Raw genomic sequence first — 21074 nt, forward strand, 5'->3', positions numbered from 1 at the left:
GGAGTTGAGGAATTTTCAAAAATAATGATAGTGATCTTCTACTTCAAACTCGACCTTCAGGAAATGTATATGTATATATCTGTTCATTTTCTTGTCTTCTTTGTTATTTATTCTCCCCTGGTCAGACCACAAAATCTGGCATATTTGTGCAGGAAAATAAAATGTCTGTTTGTTTGCTGTTGTTGTTTTTAAGACAGGGTCTCACTACGTACTCCTGATTATGGGCTTGCCTGATCTGATCCAGATCCACCTATCTCTGCCTCCAGAAGGCTGAGAGTACTGGTATGATCACATCCTGCTTTGGGATAGTTTTAAAATGATCAGTCGTTAAAAGTCATAATACTAGTGCCCAGGGATGAATTCTTGGTCTTAAATTAAAGAAAGACACAAAGTTTCTACTCTTCTTTTCAGTAATGAGATTTGAACTCAGACCCTCAACTCATGTGAGACCAGTGCTCTACCACTAAGCCACATCCTTGTTTCCTAAAGCTTTTAATTTTATTAGCTGTTATGCAATTCTCGGTTAACCTTGTAAGGGCTATCTCAGTTTTCATGGGCAGTGGTTCCGAATTCTAAATGAGACTAGAGAAAGGCAGACGATGCAGTTGCTTTTTTAGGTCCAGGGATGTAGCTGAGCGGGATAGCTCTTGCCTAGCATGCCCAAGGCTTCCTCCCTCCGCCCAGAGAAGACATAGTAACTTTTTAAATAGCCTTTCACGTAAGTTAGGCAAGTAGCTTCAAATACATTAATTTACCACTTGTTCTTTCTCATGAATAAATGTGGAGTATTTGGAGAGTATCTTCTTCTCTACTAGGTTTTCTTTTCTTAGTAGATGTAACTGAAAGTAATTGATAAGTATTTTGCATTTTTTCTGTTTGTTTAGGTGATAAAAGCAACAGCCCTATTACCAAATGACCTACACAATGCTAACTATGTGTTATATAATTTTTCTAATCACTTTTGCTGATAATGCACATTTAACATTTATCACAATTATAACCGTTTTTAGACAAGATTTAACACATTGTTCAGGCTGGCCTCACACCTATGGCAATCCTCCTGCCTCAGCTACCTAAGTATTGAGATTATAGTGTGAGCCGGCACACCCAGCTTAAATTTTTTTTTAACTTTAGAAAACTTTCCTTATTAACTGAGAAGATTTAACTAGTTGAAAATACATTATCATCGTAATACTCATGCTTAGATTTTGTACTAACTTTAGATTGCTTAAGTAATTCAACAATTGTGGGAGGCGGGGTAGTATCTTGTTTTGTTTTCTTGCTTAGTTGGACATCAAAGTAACCAGTGACCAAGATGATGAAGACAAATATATTCTCCACCCTGCAGCTAGAAAGAGAATGGTCTCTGTCAAACTTCAGTGGGATTCTTTAGGTAGCAGGAGAAGTTTCCAGTCAGAGCAGCCTTGCCTCAGATGCAACATCACCTATCTCTGCCTTCACCAAAGCCCGGCCAACTTGGCAGTTCACCACTTCTTTTCAAACCAACTACACCACCATAGATCAATGCCAAGTAGGGATTGTAAGGAGTGTGGACGTTATGGGTAGAAGAGAAACAAAAGCAAAGGAATCAAAGAGCCAAGTTGATGGAAACCCGGAAACCAGCAGTTAGAAGATGTTCTTTATGAAAAACAGAGACATTCCTTCCCTTGAATGCAAACTGTAGCTGGAAAGGAACAAGGTACATGAAGGTTCTCTGTTGTCCCTGGTCCTGAGACATGCTCAGTCAGGACTGAGTCAAGCCAAGTGGCCAAGACTGCTGCCTTGCCTGCCCAGTCCTATGTGCCAAGAACCGGTTCATCCCATCGAATATGTGCCAAATAAGCTCACTTCTCTTTTTGTTGTGGTTGTGAAATCTTTTATGATAGCTGACTCAGACAGTTTTGGAGATTCAGCTTGAGGAAGGCTATTAAAATATTAACACTAAAGGCTTCTGGGAATCCTTTGGGAGAGGAGAAATTATAAAGAGCCATCTTTCACAGGATGAGGTGGCCGAGTGGTTAAGGCGATGGACTGCTAATCCATTGTGCTCTGCACGCGTGGGTTCGAATCCCATCCTCATCGATGACCAAATGTTTCTTTTGGTTTATAATTATCAATTCTGGCCGGGCGGTGGTGGCGCACGCCTTTAATCCCAGCACTCGGGAGGCAGAGGCAGGCGGATTTCTGAGTTCGAGGCCAGCCTGGTCTACAGAGTGAGTTCCAGGACAGCCAGGACTATACAGAAAAGCCCTGTCTCGAAAAACCAAAAAAAAAAAAAACAATAATAATAATAATAATAATAATTATCAATTCTGTCAAGTCTTTGAGGGTTTTGTTTTTGTTTTGGGGGGAAATGTAGAGGGAATCTTAGACAATGGGTATTCTCTTTTGATCAATTAATTCCTTTTTCATCACCCAGTTGAGTAATTCCCTCCAACTTTCCATTCTCAGTTTCCACACTTGCTCTTTATCTCTGCTGTGAATTCTGTTAGGTGACTTACTTAATTTGTGCCTGACTGCTCCGCCAAATTTTCATTTCCCACTAAGAAAAGACTCAAATGAATTGGAGATCATAGAAAAGCATTGCATAATAACCTGAGGGAGCTGGGAAAATCATCTAAGGAGTTATACAGATGTGTGTGATGACAAAAAAAAAATCTTTAATGCAGAAGAGCCAGGACCAGGAAGATTACCACAAGTTCAAGGCCAGTCTCAAACTACATAGTGATTTCCAGGTCCCCCTAAGAAACATAGGGAGGCTCAGTTTCAAACACAAACAAGAACAGAAACTGTGTTTGCGTGTATAATTAGATAAAAAGATTAATCTTATTCTGGTTACAGTTTTTGATAGTTATCTTTTACAATAATTTTGTGCTCAGTTATATTTTGCATAGGGTCTTACAATGTTGTATAGGCTAGCTTTGAACTCCTGGCTTAGAGGATCTTCGTTAACCCTGAGTATCTAGGAAGAAATACAAGTCATCAAACCTGAATCTTTGCTAACTTTTAAGGCTACCATTGTACACAGACCTTGTCTTTGACAAGAACAGGTGTGCTTCTCTTAGAAATATCACAAACAGAAAAACTCATTCTATATAACAGTCCTTGCTGATACTGAAGATTTCTTCCTGAAAAATCAAAGAATAAAAGCATTGCACAATTTCTACTTGTTAGTTACTCTTGGCTGATCCTCAAAAGGGAAAATGAATAATGTTTCCTCACATTTTTATTTTATTATTTCTACCTATAACTTTGGATATACCATGTTGTGTATATATAATATCTACTAAGGTGTGTACGGCATCTTTGGTCTATTTCTTTATAAAATGTTGTCACATTTTCTCCTTAGGTGTTTAGTACATGTATACACTCAGTTAACAAAGCAGAACAGAGAGAAGACTATACTTGACTATGCAGCCTTTATAGGGGGATCTATATCTAATATGGCTACAGATCACCTTAATAAAAACAAAACAATCACCACAATGGAAGTGATGAGGAATTCTGAATTCTTATTAAAGTGGTAGTCCAACTTATATCTAGACATACTGGGTAATTCCTATATAAACTGGGCTGGTAAAAGAGTCAAGATTTAATGATAAGTGTTCTAGTTTGCTTTGTTTGCTGTGATGAAACACCAAGACCAAAAATAAATTGGGGAAGAAAGGATTTACTTTACCTTACAGCTGGAGTCCATTACCTAGGAAAGTCATGGCAGGAAATCAAAGCAGGAACCTGAAGACAAGAGCTGATGCAGAAGCCATGGAGGAGAGCTGCTTTCTTGCTTACTCCCCATGGCTTGCTAATTTGCTTTCTTACACAATGCAGGCCAACCTGCCCAGGGTGGTAACACCCACAATGGGCTGATGGGGCTGGGCCTCATCCTTCATTAATCAAAAAAAAAAAAATGCCCTACAGAGTTGCCTACAGCAATCTGGTGGAGGCATTTTCTCAGTTGAAATTACCTTTTCCCAGATGGCTCTAGGTTATTTCAAGTTGACAAAAAACTAAGCAGCACAGTGAAATTGACTATTCTGAGGGTAGAGGGGCAACTTCTCATTGTTTTATATGAGGAAAAATAAAAAATGTCTGAATCAGAGCCAGTCTTGTGCTTGTTTCGTTAACCCCATACTGAGGCAAGAGGTTTTGCTTGAATTTGTGCCAGCCTAGACTTTACTGTGCATGTGCACAGCAGGCTATTGTCAACTATGTAATGTCAATCAAATAAACAAAGTCAAACAAACTCAGAGTCAAATGCACATGCTGGCAATAAGATGGCAGATTCAGTCTTCACTCCCGTTAGGTGGTTCTCAGAGTCCTGTCCCAGACACTCCATCCTCTCCTGGAAAGGTCAGCAATAGGGATTCTAAGATGGCTTTTAGCTTCAACTGACTTTGCTAAGGTGAGAGGCTATTGCTTATGTTTTGTTTTCTTTTCCTCACTTCTGAAAACCTGATTCATGGTTTCTATCCAGCTGCTAGGTCAGTGATTCTCACCCTTCCTACCCTTTAATACAGCTACTCCTGAAGTGGTGACCCCAAACAAAATTATTTTCATTGCTACTTCATAACTGTAAGTTTGTTACTTATATGAATCATAACATAATTATCTAATATGCAGGATCTCTGATATGCAACTACTGTGAAGAGGTTGTGACCCACAGGTTGAGACCCACTGTGCTAAAGTCTTCTTTTCCTCAGAACTGGTTTTTCCACCTTTCAACATCCAACTCTGCAGAGAGGAATTGCTCTAACCATTTCCCCCAGGCAACACTGGGGAGCAAGGTAGACACTAGAAAAGAATAGTAACCTGACAATATTTGAGTTCCTGAGTCATTCAGGAGAGGAGAGAGAAGAAAGAAGAGAGAAGAGAGAAGAGAGAAGAAGAGAGACGAGAGACGAGAGACGAGAGAAGAGGAGAAGAGAAGAGAAGAGAAGAGAAGAGAAGAGAAGAGAAGAGAAGAGGAGACGTCTTTTGTAAACGTTGGGTTCACTCTAAGGGATTCTGAGAAACCTCTTGTCTGCTACAATAGATCCAGCTTAAAAGCAGGGATTAGTTTCATCAATTGTCATCCTAGAGTTGGACTCTGGGAATGCCAGGCACCTGTGCTGTGGCTGAATGAGTTCAGTATGCCATGGTCACCAGCAGATGAGGCCCATGTGGATTCCCACCTGCAGCATGACAAGAGCTGCTGCCTCCTGCTGTCCTTGCAGCTGACATACCAGCAGATTTCCACAGGCAGGACACAGCCACGTTGATTCTGTGATTCTGAGGCTTTATTTTGGTCAAAGGAGCAGATTTATTTTTCTGTAGGAAAATCTAGATGGATTTTCACATTTTCTGTCATTGAGTATCTCCGGGAATCATATGTACAAGCCTCTGACAACAGTGCTTGGGAATCTTTGACAAATTTACCTCTGTCAATACAGATGATAAGAGCAATGGAGACTCCTTCAGGGATGACTGAGATGGAAGATGGTTTTTATCTTGGCTTTTTGCAGGGGAAATTTGGTACATCAATAAAAGAAAAATAAATGAATGAATAAAAATGTAAACCCCTGGGGCATGGATTACAGGAATCAGAGTGAGCATAAGAGCAACTGAGGAGGCTGAGACCAGCCTGGCCAGCACAGAGGCACAGACTCAGGATGAAACAAAATAAAATGCTGAGAGATGGGTCCATGGTCTATGCATAGGTCCTGAGTTGAATCCCCAGAACCTTTGGAATCCCAGTGCTTTTTAAACAGCCCCCTAAAGCTTACTGGACAGCCAATCACGGTTCAGTAAGATATCCTGTCTCAAAAACAAGGTGAAGAATAACTGAGGAATATACCAGATATAACCTCTCTCTCTCTCTCTTCCTCCCCCCCACACGCACACGCACACACAGCATGTACAAGCGCCCAAACTCGTGCACTACAGAATAACTACAAGATAGAATCCCTAACTGTAAAGGGTTTGCTGTCTTTTTGGCTTGTGGAACTGGACAAGCAGGCTGGTACAATCCTGTCACCTTGGACTCCCACTATCCTTTGTGTTTCAGATCCAAATTTCCTGGTTTTACATTCCTCCTGTACTTCAGGCATCCTGATTAGTTTTATATGTCAACTTGACACAAGCTACAGTGAATTGGGAAGGAAGACTCCTAGCTGAGAAAATACTTGGCGTATGTATCTATATTTCTACAGAGCACATTTATACCACCTCATTGAAAATCAAGTTATGCAAATAATCTTTATCTCTTGAACTGTATCCTAGTGATGAATTCATACATGTGCAAAATGATGTATGCTCAAAACTTAGTTTCAGCATTAGTTATAAACAGAAAGGACTAAAACCACCAGGTTCCCGTATGTAGACATAACCTAAATAAATCTACACAATAAGTACTGCACATCTGTGAAAGGGAAATGAGCAGCACTGTGTCCATGTCTTTACCTCAATTCCAGTATGCTTCCAACTTAACTCTTAGGTGGCACCTGCCTGAGCTCTACAGTTACCCTTCTTGATGAACACACATGCACCAGTTACAGAGCCTAACCAACTGCCTATGAGACATTCAAGAAGTTACCCATGAAAATCATGCTTTCTTGTTACAAATAGATGTTGAGAATGGAAGAGGATAATATATTCTGTAAACATTTTCCAGGGCTAATGGTGATTGAGTATCTACTCCTGTTAGACAGCTATCAAAAAGTTTGTTATGAGAGCTTTACAAGTGAACATGGCCCATGGTAGAAAGCACTGAGGACTTAGCAATCTCTTCATGCTAGTGCTCTTAATGATTACCTACACATGGGGAGAAAAGGAAGTGAAGTGCGGGTTTATTTAATTCCCTTACAAGATGAGGTTGGAGAGAATAGCTAAAGAAATGTATAGAACTACAGGATTTTAACTACAGTTAAAATACAACATGGAACCTCCCTCAGTACATAAATGTCTTTTCACTGTTTTAATTACCACATTGGGAACAGCAATGCCAGGCTAGTGATGATCTTGCTGTGAATGAAGTCACCAAAGAACAGAGATGGAAAAGGAGACTTTAATAAGATAATGACAAAAGCCTTGGTGGGCAAGTTCTTGGAGTAATGATCACACCCATTGGGAGGGAACACTCTTTTTACAGGAGTTAAAGAAAAGTTATTCTCTATCATATTGGCTGAGACACTTGTGGGATGTGGGTGGTTAGGCAAATATCTCATTATTTTAATGAGGAATAGATATTACAATGTGGTTTGTCACTTTTTGGCAATAGGAGGCTGTACAGGGCACTGGGGTCAGTCAGGATCAGACTTCTAAAGATATGAGCCCACTCATTTAACAGTGGAATTCTTTACAATGATGTCAGGACAGCATAAGACAAATTGCAGCCAGAGATTGTTAAGATTAACTCTTTCTGCTCCTACTCAGAGGCAACAGGGGCCTTGCTCTAAATCCAGCCTGCTTTAATGCAAAAGCAGAATTGTCCCTGGGTGACCCTCGTGCAGCCATGCATATCAGAATGTGCCTCAGAAATAAACAATGGAATTCTGCTTAAACAAAACATAGTTCAAGCTTATCCGGTACCACTACTATGGTTGACACAATAAAACTATGAGTAATAGTAATTCTATTTTTGTGGTAATGATCCTTCTTTAATTGGTTTTGTCTTGCTTTAGTATGATTACTAATGACCCTGATGACTCTTATAGTGGGATGAAAGAAAGAAAAAGGAAAGAACAGAGATGGGTGGGAAAAAAGAGAAGGGAGAATGACTACAAGAACATTGTTCATGGGCCACATCGACTCTTAATGCAGCCACTTGATGTAACTTATATGATGAATTAAAGATGTCTAAAACACTGTACATGAAGTAAAAATGTTAACAGGATTGGGATTAAAAGCTAAATGAGAGGAGTATCAGAAGGATTCACACAAAAATCCAAACAGTGGCGGTGGCTGCTGTGGGGGATGGGGCTGAGGAGGGATGGCTGTGTTCTCATCTTTGACTCTATTGATTTTGGTATCATCTGGGCTTTTTTAAACCAGAAAGAATGTGTTTACTTAAATGTTTTTAGGATAGGCATTTTCAATAGTATTTTTCAATAGTTAATGGTATTTCCATAGTTAGTGGCATTAATGTTTTCTGTTTAAACCTTGTATGTGTGTTCCATGTATACATGAAATTCAAATGATAAGATCCAGTACTTTCAAGAACTGGATCTAAGCCTGAGTTGGCAACCTCCGTGGTCAGGGAGAGGCAGAACACTGAGAATGAATGTCCTAGTCCCGACTATAAGTGTCTCAGTTGGGTCCATTCACAAATACTGGTCAACTAGCACCTTTCACGCTAAGCCTTCATTCCTACCATGCCCAAGTAATCGTGCCAGGGCCTGTGTCGTTGTCCCATGCGGGGTTCTCTGTAGTGAGTTCAAGCAATATCCTTTGGAAAGGGGATGCAGAGAAGCAGCAAGAGAGGAGAGGAGAAGATTTGAAGTCTCACTGAGGGGAGGCAGTGCATCACTTCATGTGGGCCTACCAACTGACTAAGCATTGAGTGGACTGCTTTTACTAAGAGCAACAAGTAAGCAAATGAATAATAACTCAAGGATTGGAAAAAATATATAAGATTGTTTAGATAATTACCCAAACATGAGTGGCAGCATCCCACATTCAGAGGTCCAGGAATGAATTGAAAGGGAAAAAAGTGGAAGCCAGCTAGAACATCAGCATTGATCTTTGCTTCTAGACACGGTGCAACCAGCTGTCTCGCATTTCTGCCTGCATGCCTTTTCCACTACCAAATCCTGCATGGCCATGGGCAAGGGACATTCCTGACAAAGTTTCCCACCCCTGGAGTAGAGCCATGGGCATTGGGCCTCCATGAGTCTTGACAGTTGCTGGTGTTGTGCCAGAAAGCATTCGTGAACCCCAAAAAACCACCAAGGAGCCGATTGCATTAGAGTCTCTTTATTACAATCTCCAGCTTGGGCTATCTCTGATCCAGGAAAATGGGAGGGGCAGCCCTAAACTTAGTTTCAGGCAAGCATTTATAGAGACAATAGGGGGTTTCTAGCCTGGTACACATTTGATTGGGAAGTCATTATGGCCTTTAGCATAACTGGCTAGTGCTAGGAGCCAAACCATAAACTTAACTTCTGATTTCCTCCTGATCGCTGGCTGTTAAGAAATGAAGTTTCAGGGCAGGCTTGTAACCTGGAGGTGCAGATTTGTTGGAAAATAACCTGGAAATTAGTGTTAGGTACCTGTCTGTTAATTAACTTGAGTTCAACCTTAGGTCACGTTCTCCAAGATGGAATCTGAACCCAAAAGATCTAGTCTCTCACTGGGCATGAGGATTGTTTGTATAATATATACATTACCTTTATGTTCCTCCTTCGGGAAATATTCTCCCTTCCAAGATTATCAGGGAATGTCCTCTCTGCCAAGGTTAATGACTACATGATAACCAGAGACAGCAAGACTCGAGGAGGCAAGAGTGTGTCTATGCCCTTAGCTAAATGGTAAATATCTTCAGGACAATCTCTAAGGCTGTGGGAAAGTACTCTGAAACCATGAGTTCAAAAATATATAGTTTCTCAACTATGCAAAATATAAGAATGCAATATGAATTGTATGAGGAGCTTCAGAGACTAGCTTCACTGTGAGCCAGCTTGTCAGAAAGATATTAAGGAAAGAAACAAAGAGATTTGGGGAGTGGTGATTGCAGGCCAAGATCCCACTCAGCTAAGATTATTGTTTATGCTTACAAAGGCAGGCAGATTTCTGAACTCATTTGCCATGGTTTTTTTTTTTTTTTGTTTGCTTGTTTGCTTGTTTGGTTGGTTGGTTGGTTTTTTGTTGTTGTTTTGTTTTTTAATTTACTTGCTGTCCTTTTTTAAAGAATCAAGTGGCTAAGGTCATAAAATTCTGATTCCTGGATATAATCAAAAGGGATCCTGGAGTAAACAACTGAATTGATATGTAAATAAAAGACTGGGCTTTGGTCTACAGGAGAGAGCTCCCCAGAGAGAACTGCTTGGAAAAAGAACACAGCTCTTTAAGCATTTTTTTCTAATAGGATTTCTGTTTTGCTCGGAAAACCCCAAATTTTTTTTCTAATAGCTTTTCTGACTTTGGTTGGGAAAATCCAAGAATTTTTTTCTAGCACTAGAGAACTGTCTCTAGCCGAGAGCGGTCTCCAGCAGACTACAGAGTCAAGTGCTATCTACAGAGCTGTCTGGAGAGCCATCTCTAGCAGAACACAAGGCTGTCAGCTTGTACTGCCCTCCCCCAGTTGACTTCAAGTAGTTTCTTTCACCACTCCCAAACACCCCTTTCTCAGGAGCCCAAGCCAAGCCAAGGCTGGTCCTTGGCTCTCCAACATAATGTATTGTCTCAAACCATGAACCCAAACAAACCATTCCCACCTTAAGTTGCTTTTCTAGGGTTTGTAGTCACAGCCGTGAGGAAAGTAACCAATACATTGAGTGTTATAGAATTTACATCATCTGTATCATTTGTTGTGCTGGCCAGTTTTATGTCAACTCAACACAAAACAGAGCTATCTGGGAAGAAGGAACCTCAACTTTTAAAATGCAACCACCAGATTGGCCTGCAGGGAAAACCTATGGGCCATTTTCTTGATTGACGACTGATGTGGGAGGGCCCAAGTCACTGTGGGTGGTACCAACCCAGGCTGGTGGTCCTGAGTGTTCTAATAAAGCAGGCTGAGACAGCCATTAGAAGCAAGCCAGTAAGCAGCACTCCTCCATAACCTCTCCTTCAGCTTTGCCTCCAGGTTCCTGCCTTGTGCTCCTGCCCAGGCTTTCCTCAGTGATGGAGTGTAACAAATGAGTTGTAAATTTAAATAAACACCCACTCATCCACCCCAGGTTGCTTTTTCCCTTAGAGTTTTTCACAACAATAGAAATCCTAACTAGATATTTTGTCTTGTGGAAATAAGATTGCTTTTTATTTACCTAACTGAAAACTTTCCGCAGTAAAAAGTAAACAAACAAACAAAAAACGAAGTATGCTCTAATGGAGTTTTTGTTTGTTTGCTTGTTTGTTTTGGACAGGAATGTCACCCTACATCATCAGAATGTGCTTGAGGTATTCTTTCTTTCTTTCTTTCTTTCTTTCTTTCTTTCTTTCTTTCTTTCTTTCTTTCTTTCTTTCTTTTTTTTTAACGTTCTTTCATCACCAAAGATATTTTATTGAAGTTCCCAACACAAATGAGTTATTTTGGTTTTGAATTACAGAATTAAGTCCAAACTGAAAACAAACAGCTTCTGGTTTTTTTGTTTTTTGTTTTCTTGTTTTTTCCAGACAGGGTTTCTCTGTGTAAAAGAGCCCTGGGTGTCTTGGAATTGCTCTGCAGACCAGGTTGGCCTTGAACTCACAGAGATCCACTTGTTTCTGTCTCCTGAGTGCTGGGATTAAAGGGGTGCACCACCATGCCTGGCTCCCTTCCCAGTCTTTTTTTTTTTTTTAAAGATTTATTTATTTATTATATATGAATACACTGTAGCTGTCTTCAGACACACCAGAAGAGGGCATCAGATCTCATTACAGATGGTTGTGAGCCACCATGTGGTTGCTGGGATTTGAACTCAGGACCTCTGGAAGTGCAGTCAGTGCTCTTAACCACTGAGCCATCTCTCCAGCCCCTTCCCAGTCTTTTAAGGGTCTACCATGCCAGGCCCTTGGTGGCCTTTGCTTTGCTTTTCCCCCGTTTCTTTTCTCTCTTGACCTTCAGTCTTTTTCTTTGCCTTTGGTTCATCCACACTGGGTACTGGCCATGCTGGTCTAGAAGAGTCTTTCTGTTTCTCTTAATTTCAGTTTCCATTTTCATGTCATCCTTTTCGTCACCCCTGTCACACTGCACTTTCTCACACTCCATCCTCTCCTGGCAATGTTTGGGTGCTACCACAGTGGCTATCTCTTCAACATCTTTCATCAGAGCATCACCGTCAACTCGGAGAATGCTTTTAAGCCTGTTGAGCTCCCTGGGTGCATTCTTCTTCCTCTTCTCAGAAGAGGAACCTTCCTTTTCCACTTACTCCACAAGCTTTTGGCCATGCTTCACCTGAGAAACACAATCGTACCGAGGTATTCTTACCATACTCTCTATCCTCATAAATATATATGGAGTCTCCTTCTCGAACTCTGTAACGTTGTGTGCTTAGTATGAAAACTGGAGGGCTGACTCAGACTCTAGAACCTTAGCCAATTAGATGCAAACACAAATGCTCCAAGTTAGAACTTCTTCAGAAATCCAGACACAGAGTTTCAGTTTTGAAGGACATTTCGTCAGTCCCTGTGGGAAACATTTATTAGCACCTATACACAAGGCACAATAGGGGAGCTAAAACCTCAGGAATCTAACTAAACATGAAAGATTCAGGTTGACGCACAAATAGTCAAGAAGGTACACTCCAAAATCTGGAATCATCCATTCAGGAGAAAAATATGGTGGCCAACGGTGACTGTTCTGGAAGTCCCTGTAAATCCAAAGAGTGGGAACACTTCGGTGTTATCTCATGCAGAGAACACTCCCCTGTCCTCTATTAGTAAGTTCCATGACAGTTACTTTGCAAACAGAAAAGATGATCCACCTTAGCCAGACTATAACATCTAACACTGGACAGTGTGCACTGGCAATACCCTCTCTTCTGCAGTTAGTAAGGTCTCCGGGTGTCTTCAGCTCACTGGCAAGTATGCACCAACCCCAGCAGGTGTGCTATAGATCACTGTGAGACAATTCTTTTCCCCACATGGCTTCTCTGATGTTGAACAAGGTATGAAGTTCGGGTAAAGCCTTTCCCACATGCATCACACTGGTGGGGTTTCTCACCGGTGTGGATTTTTTTATGTTCAAGAAGGCTTCTACTCCGAGTGAAAGTTCTCTCACACTCATTACACTGATAAGTCTCAGGAGTTTCAACGTCATCCCCCTGGCTTGCCCCCCTACTCTGACCTTCCCAGGCCTTCCCATAAAGAGGCTTTGGAGCAGTTCTATCACCATGGATCCGTTGATGCCTCAGGAGATGTGAGCTACGCCTAAAGGCTTTTCCACACAGGTTGCACTGGAATGGCTTCTCACTGGTGTGAATTTTGTGATGTTCAAGGAGGCTGCTGCTCTGAGTGAAGGTTTTTCCACAGTCATCACACTCGTAGGGCTTTTCCCCAGTGTGGGTTCTCTGGTGCTTGATGAGGTTTGAGCTGTGACTGAAGACTTTGCCACAATCTTCACACTCGTATGGCTTCTCACCAGTGTGAACTCTCTGATGAATGACAAGGGCAGAGCTCCCAATAAAGGTCTTCCCACAGTCTTCACATTCGTAGGGTTTCTCTCCAGTGTGGATTCTTTTGTGTTTACTTAGGCCTGAACTCTGAGCAAAGCTCTTTCCACATTCATGGCAATAGAACCGCCTGTTTCCCATGGCATTCTTCTGTGCTGTCTGTAACTTGCCTTCCTGCTCACTGGCTTCTGCACCTGTAGGAATTTGGACAGTGTCTTCACCCAGGAAGCACACTGTCTGCTCAGGCTTTTGTTCCATGTATTCCTCAGCTGGAGGCAAGTCCCTGGTCTCAGGCTTCATTTCCAGACCTGAAACACAATTGTCAGCAAATGTTAATTATGTTTTGCAAGGGAGAAAGCTTTGAGAAACCCTACAAGGAGACAAATGTTACAGAGCTCTCTGTATCCCAAGGACAAATACTTAAATGCAGGCTTAAGTGCAGGAATAAGTACGGGAACAACAGCGATGCTGGTGAGGAAAGAAACCTGATGGGAATCAGGATTAAATGGAAAAACAGGAAGTTGGAGAAAAGTGAGGACTAAGATCATGATCCACAATGGCCAATCAGTCAACACAAAAATTCCTTAAAACCATTTAATAAAACATGAAAAGTTTAGTTTTTTTGTACCTTATAAGTCCTTTTCACTCTCTAGAATAGTAGGCTCTAAAAATATTTTCTGTATGCCTCTTTTCTCTAGAGAGGCTTTAGGCAGAAGCCTAAAGAAAGGAGGCGCTGTGATGAGTGCATGGTCCCTAAGAATAGGAAGGCTGAGATGTTTGACAAAAGCAACACAAACAGCAAGTAAACGTATTTCTGAAACTTGTTATAGGAAACTAAGGAAGTAAGGACTCCCAGAGATCCATGGCCAGTTAGTGTTATGCATTGACCCCTGCTATTCTTATTCCAGGCACAGATGGTGTTCCCAACAATCACTGACAAGGGGGTTCTACATTGGAGGTGCCATCAAGAATTCTGGGGCTTCTGAAAAGCCCCATTACCCACTGTGACTTGTCACTCGCCTCTAAGGTCAGGGACTATAGTCAGCATCTAAGCTCACTTCTAACTCCCAGACTGTGCTTCCTGAAGTGTCCCCCCCGCCTCCCTTCCCTGCAAGGGTATAGAAGGGAAAGGGGACATTTATGTGAACAAGGATTGAATCTGCTTCATCTCACTTAAACTGACCAGAACACTGGCAAGGTAGAAAAAAAAGCGATGGTCAGAGGGTTTTAGAGTTAAACAATGGTTCACTAACAGGACTCCAACATGGTAATTCTGAAACCAGGCACGCAGCAAACTGCTTCTGTGAGTCAAATAGCTTCTAACACACAAAGGAAAAGACTTGGGGAGCAGATAGTGCCTGTCAGGTTCTTCTAAGGAAACTAGGATCCCAGAGCTCTCTGCCTTTCATCTCTATAGATTCCTCTGAGACGAATCTGCTCCTTCCACCCAGGTGAAAGGGTCAGCAGCCCCTAAAACAGATGATCCCACGAGGACCTCCGCTCATACTCTCAAACTGAGGTACATGCAAAGGCACACGAAAACTGTTTAAAGGAACTCTTAAGGGGGGCAGGGGTAAAGTGTCTTAAGACATACCTCCACGTACAAAAACTCTAACGTGGCACAGTGGTACATGCCTGTAATTCAAGCACTTGAGAGTCTAAACAATGAAGCTCTCAGTTCATGTCCAGCCTGGGCTATACTGAGAGACTTTGTCTCAAAAACAGTCAAAAGTAATAAATATGACACGCATTAATGTAAGGGCTTTCATGTGAAGATGCAAATAGTAAAAACAACTACATGCATGAGAGTAAGTACTTTCGCATGATATATAAACAGTCCAGGACATGAAAAGGCTTAAAAAATCAGTTTCCAAACTTCCAAAGATATATGCTTTGCATTGTCAAACTCAAAGTGAGGGCTCATTGAATTAGATTTTTTTTTTTAATAAAATAAAACTTGGGTCTTGGGTGAGAAAAAAATCAGGAGAAAAGGTAAAGAATATTATTACCACAGCAAACACTGATGACTTCAAGCAAGAAATGAAAGACTGAATCAATATGAAAATCCAGGTTATATTATCATCACATTAATACCTCAAAATGACAGGCTGTATCTGTCCCCTTAAACTATAAGTCTTTGAGGGCAGAAGCCTGGTGTTTATGCCCTTCACTGAGAGTACATGTTATTATAATTTAAGACAACAAAATAAGGGTTTAGTGGTGGCTTGGTGGCAGACTGCTTGCCTAGCATGGATGAAGCCCTCAGCGGGAACCCTAACATTGCCCAAAACAAACAAACAAAACACCTAAACTAACATTACAAAAAAAAAATTAACTTTAATTTGCATTTCCTGAATTGTACTTCAAAAAACAAACAAACAAACAAAACCATCAATAAAGGGCCTGAGCAAAGCAGTGGGTTAGAAGGGGTCTGAGAACACAGAGAATCCTCCAAGGCAGCCAGAGAACAGAAAGGGCCTCCTAAGTGAGCCCCAAATGAAGAAAGGGCCTCCTAAGTGAGCCCCAAATGAAGAAAGGGCCTCCTAAGTGAGCCCCAAATGAAGAAAGGGCCTCCTAAGTGAGCCCCAAATGAAGAAAGGGCCTCCTAAGTGAACCCCAAATGAAGACTGCTGCTGCTAGGAAATGATTAGAAACTCTGAGTCTGATGTAAAATTAGGAAGACGGTGGGGAACTGTAGAGAAAAGTACTGTGTTAGCCACCACTCTACTGCTGTTCTATTGCTCTCTTAGCATGTGCAAGGCACTGAACCGGATCCCTCCCTCCCTCCCTCCCTCTCTTCCCCTCCCTCCTTCCCTCCTCCCCTGTATCCATCCCTCCCTTGCCCCTTACCCTCTCTCACACACACTCACAGAAACATACTCACTCATAAACATATGCTTACCTCTGGCTTTTAAGGGTGAACACTCCAGAGATTCCCGAGATTCATGCTTGAAGAGAGACTTCACTGCCTGGGAGCGGCTACTTTGTGAGTCCTGGGATGGTGTCACCAATGCCACCTTGCAGCAGAGAAGTTCTCGACTCCATTCCCCAGTTGGGACCTAAAAGCCATTCATTTACTTTTATTTGTTCAATCACACATTCCCATCACACTTTGACCGAGGGCTCTATATTATCAGGCATTGACTCTAAGAGCTTCAAGAAAATATTAACTCATGGAAATACAGAGAGCCCCGTGAGCTTTGGAATTGTTTAGAATTTTGTAACTGGAAACTGAGGCCCAGTTTAAGCAGCTTGCCCTTGTCATGTAGCTCATAAGAAGCAATACTGCAAGGGGAGGTCTGGCAGACCAGCTGTGGAGCCTGTGGATTAACTACGGCTTTGCTTCCTTGTTCTGTCCCTCTATCATTACGAAGCGAATGGGAAAATCTATAAAAATGTCAGCATTTCTCTAAAAAATAAGCATAATAATTTCCACCTAATGGTTTTTTTTTTAAAGAAACTAACAAATCCAATTGCAGTATGTGAAATCAAGTAACAGAGAACATGACAGTGTATCCACCTTAAAGTCTAGCTCCCTTGCAGATACTGATAGTAAACTGATGCTCAGAGGTTCCTGTTACAGAGCTCAGGACACCAACTCCAAGTCTCGAACCTTGGTCCCTGGTCACTAGCTAGAAAGCTCTAGCCATGTATCTTCTGACACAAGGACATTGGGGACTGCAGAGGAGAAATCTCCTAAAACAGGCAAAATGTGTTTACACATGTCAGTTCGTGTCGCCCTCAACCATAGCCAAAGATGCTTGTCTATGCAGTAAATGGCAGATAATTCAGATATTCATAACTGGTCAAAGAGCTAGGAAGAAGTGACTATGGGGTGCTCATGCTCAAACAGGACATCTACGTCAACCCCTGGCTCCCAGGGCTCAGTGAGCCTCATGGAAGACAGGGCAGGAAAACCATAAGAACTGAGGGATAGAGATGGGTAACGCACAAAGCTACCTTCTGGGAAAGACATGGCTACTGACTCACAAACTCACTGATACTCTGGTTACTGCACAGATCAAGACGACACGATCAGTCAATGGTTCAGCAAGTGGCACTCATGGAACTTAATAGGTTAATAGGCTAAAAGCAGGTGGGGTGTATGAAGGAGAGAAGGGGACATGTGGTGGCCAAGAGAAATTGGAGCCGGGTTGTTGGTGAATATGATGGAGACGCATTGTGGACGTGTATGAAATTTCAAAAAGGGTTTCATTTTGCTTTGTTTTAGGTCAGAAGATGGAAGTCAAAACCACTCTGCTTTCTACCAAATTCTGAAACAACATATACAAGAATTTTGATAGAAAAAAAAAAAAACTCTTAGGTTCTAGGCTCTATGAAAACACTAGAATTCCCCTCCACTGTCAGTGGGAGAACTACAAGGGTGTGTGTGTGTGTGTGTGTGTGTGTGTGTGTGTGTGTGGCATAAGTACCACAGTACTGCCAGCAAGCCACTGCAGATGGTGTTACATGTGACAAGCCAAGAAAACACCTAAAGTCGTTTGTGCCTATTGTCACTGTGCTCAAACCCGTCCTTGTATCTTACTCAACACAGAGTAAGAAGAACATATATAACCTTTCTCCACTCTGCTCTACACGTTCTACCCCAGCTTCACTAGGTCTGAGTTCTTCCACAATCCTTTTCTTTTCCTTTATGCGATTCACTATTCTGAGGAGCCCAGGTCAATTCGCTGGTTGCCTCAGGTTCCCAGCACAGACTGAGACTTTGCAGGCTCTAAGCAATGCCTCCCTTGGATCTTGCTTGAGGTTTCTGAAAGGCACAGGGCATGGGTCTAAACCTGTTCCTTCTACCTGTGGAGGTGTCTCATCCAGCTGCCTGTCCAAGTACTCCAGCAGTGCCACCACCTCCTCCCCGCTGTCGGGGTGCTGCTCGCGCACCCAGGCCTGCAGTTCCCCTGGCAGGATGGTCAGGAACTGCTCCAGCACCAGCAGCTCCAGGATCTGCTCCTTGCTGTGCATGTCTGGCCGCAGCCACTGTCTGCAGAGCTCGCGGAGCCGGCTCAGCGCCTGGCGGGGCCCGGCTGCCTCTGGGTAGCGGAAAGCACGGAAGCGCTGGCGGGAGCTGTCAGGCCCAGGACTGCCCAGCCAACTGACCTCCTCTGCCAAGGGGGAAGTCTCTTCCTGTTCCACTTTCACCACTAGAAGCCCAGTTCCCTCTTCTGCAGATCGAGCGTTTAGGGCTGCGCTCGCTCCGGGTTCTCTAGCCATTCTGTGCCAACTGGAGGCTCACGCTTAGCTGCAGGCTAGCTCTGCAGAAGATTCTCGCAAGATGGGAATTCAGAATGGATCTGTCTCCTCCCTCCCCTTGTGTTCCGGGACGCCCAAAGGCACAACTGCAGAGGTGTCACCTACAACCCTGGCCTTTACGGAGTTCTCTTCTGCACTCCACAATAAATATCCTCAAGGGATGCTACGGGCAAATAAACTACATCCAAACTCTGGTGGAACACAGGAAGCATTGTGGGAACCCAAGCCACTTCCTGTGCCCTCTAGGATGCTCTTCTCTGTGGTTCTTTCCAAATTAACCCATTATTGTTGGGGAGAGAATTGTAGACCCTGAGTCACACAAGAGTATATGTTTAAGCACAGGAAGTAAGTTACCCGGGGTCTTTGGTTCTTTCTGATATAAAGCTTGCCTTCATAGTTGTCACAATGCTGACAGGAAAATTCAGTTGGCAAGTAGACTTTGCAGAATGGGAAATGCTGGTAGAAAAAGACAAGAAAATTGGTACATCTCATCTCAGAAACCATGAAAGAAGCAAGACATTCACTTGTCTACAGGGGCCTGTCTGTCCCAGGTTCTGTTCTCTTCCTGCTGCTCCCTTTTCTCCCTCTCCAGCCAAACTATTTGAGAGAAAAATTCTCCAGATGTGGACTCTAGATCCTACTTCCCACCACTTCTTAAGACACTATAGGCAGTAAAGAGCCAGTATAGCCACTACTACAGCACCTACCCAAATAACTAGAGATTCCTACCTCTTCTGCAAAAAAAAGTTTATGCATTGCAAGCATCTAAGCTGCCTCTATGCACTTCCAGAAACTTTCTAGTCCCCAGCCTCATGAATATCCCATTCCAGCTTCATTTCTTCCTGTTTCTCCACAGCCCTGGCTGACACACTAACACAGAGGTTAGATGAAGACACTCCCAAAGCTGAGAAAGGTGAACTGCCATCGACTAAAAGAAACCCAATAGACAGATCTGTGAGGTGCCATGACAAACTTTACTGTGACCATGACTAGAAGCAAACAACTGTTGTGTTCTGTGAGGTGGTGCAAGCTTCCTCCATCTTATATTCTTGCTGAGGCTGTTTCCAGGTTTAACTGGAATCTGATCTTGTAGTATCCCATGGAAAACTATTCTAGGAACTGAAGATCAGAATGTCCTAGTTAAGTTACCTAAGCTTTGTTGAAATTGCTTATTTGTGCAGGAAACCCCTCCAGCTAAGCCTTTATCTTGTAGAGTGAAAAATTATAGATACTGGGTATATAGAATCCTTTTTAGACATATAAAATATTCTTTAGGCTTTCTTTATAAAGACATGGAGAAACCGAGCCATGAAGCAAGTTAGGAATGTGGAAAGACCAGTCACCATTACTGGAACTGGCCGACCCGCAAAGAGAAAGGAAAGAATGCAAGTGAACTACGTGGAAACAAGCTGGGAACCAAGCTGAGAACCAAGCTGGTAACCGCAGTGACAAGGCAAGGCCACAGTGACAGGGCAGGACTACATTCTTGAGAAAGATAAGCGTACAGAGAGTTTTCACCTGACCCTGACTCATGTAGGTTGGGTTCCTTTGGAATGTTCCACTATTTTTATGTTATACCACCCTAGCAACCCCCTCACCCCCTCCTCATTCCTTGGTTTGTGGTTTTTCCCTTTAAAAACACCTCTCAAACTGGCTGTCGGGGTCAATTCAGCTCCTGCGTGGGCATACGAATTGACCGGCAGCTAGTTGTCACGCCCTAATAAACCTCGCAATTGCTCTGGTACACGGTGTCTCGAGCAGATTACTGGGTGGTCGCGACTTTCTGAGACTTGAGAGAGGGTCTCCCCTCTGCGGAGGTCTTCAATCTCAGCTGCCTGTTTGTGTGGAATCTCTCTGCAGCTGGCTAACTGCCTGTCTTAACTTCTCTTAAAACTTGCTTGCTTTGAACTGCTTGCTCTGTGAAGTCTCCACTACAGCTACTGAGGGAGATGCCTTGATGAAGTCTCTGCACTCAAAAACCTTGTGTTCTGGACACTGGGGGCCACGAACCTCGACATGAACCTCAACACTTGGGTGTGGTCCCAGTTGTCTGGAATAAAGACTTTGATTGTATATACACTATGCCTGAGTGATGAACTCTTGTAAGCTTCCCGAAACACTGTAAAAAGATACAGTTGAGACATTGGGGAAAACTAGAACTCAGGAATACTAAGAAATTATTGGGAACTTAATTGTTAAAGTGGTACTATCATTTTTATAAGATTTATTTTTATTAATGTGTTTGTGTGAATGCCGTATGTGTGCTACTGCAGCAGAAACCAGACAAGGACATCAGGTCCCCCGGACCTAGAGCTGCAGGCAGTTGTGACTTGAACTCAGGTCCTGTCATAGTTAGAGTTTCTATTACTGTGATAAACACCATGACCAAAAGCAATCTGAGAAGGACAGAGGTTATTTGCCGCATAAGATCCAATCACAGACCGTTATGAAGTCAGGGCAGGAACTGATACAGAATCCTTAGAGGAATGTCACTCATTGGCTTGTTCTCCTAGTTTATTT

At 42.6% G+C, this 21074-nt stretch overlaps 1 protein-coding gene, 1 non-coding gene and 1 pseudogene across 2 annotated transcripts; 1 reads left to right on the forward strand and 2 right to left on the reverse strand.

Moving 5' to 3' along the window:
- Positions 1-2000: 2000 nt before the first annotated feature.
- Trnas-gcu lies at positions 2001-2082 on the forward strand. Its single transcript has one exon. It is a non-coding gene; the product is annotated as a tRNA-Ser (tRNA).
- A 9575-nt stretch (positions 2083-11657) lies between these two features.
- Positions 11658-12163, reverse strand: LOC114640333 (annotated as a pseudogene).
- LOC114640332 (zinc finger protein with KRAB and SCAN domains 4-like) lies at positions 12104-18777 on the reverse strand. Its single transcript, XM_028789272.1, has 3 exons — positions 18099-18777; positions 16189-16345; positions 12104-13594 (listed from the first exon to the last, which is right to left on the reverse strand). Exons 1-3 carry the CDS (start codon positions 18513-18515, stop codon positions 12732-12734), a joined length of 1437 nt encoding a protein of 478 aa, XP_028645105.1. The 5' UTR covers positions 18516-18777; the 3' UTR covers positions 12104-12731.
- Between the last annotated feature and the right edge of the window lie 2297 nt (positions 18778-21074).

The sequence above is a fragment of the Grammomys surdaster genome, unplaced genomic scaffold (assembly GCF_004785775.1).
Source record: "Grammomys surdaster isolate TR1022 unplaced genomic scaffold, NIH_TR_1.0 125807, whole genome shotgun sequence".
In the NCBI taxonomy this organism is placed as follows: domain Eukaryota; kingdom Metazoa; phylum Chordata; class Mammalia; order Rodentia; family Muridae; genus Grammomys; species Grammomys surdaster.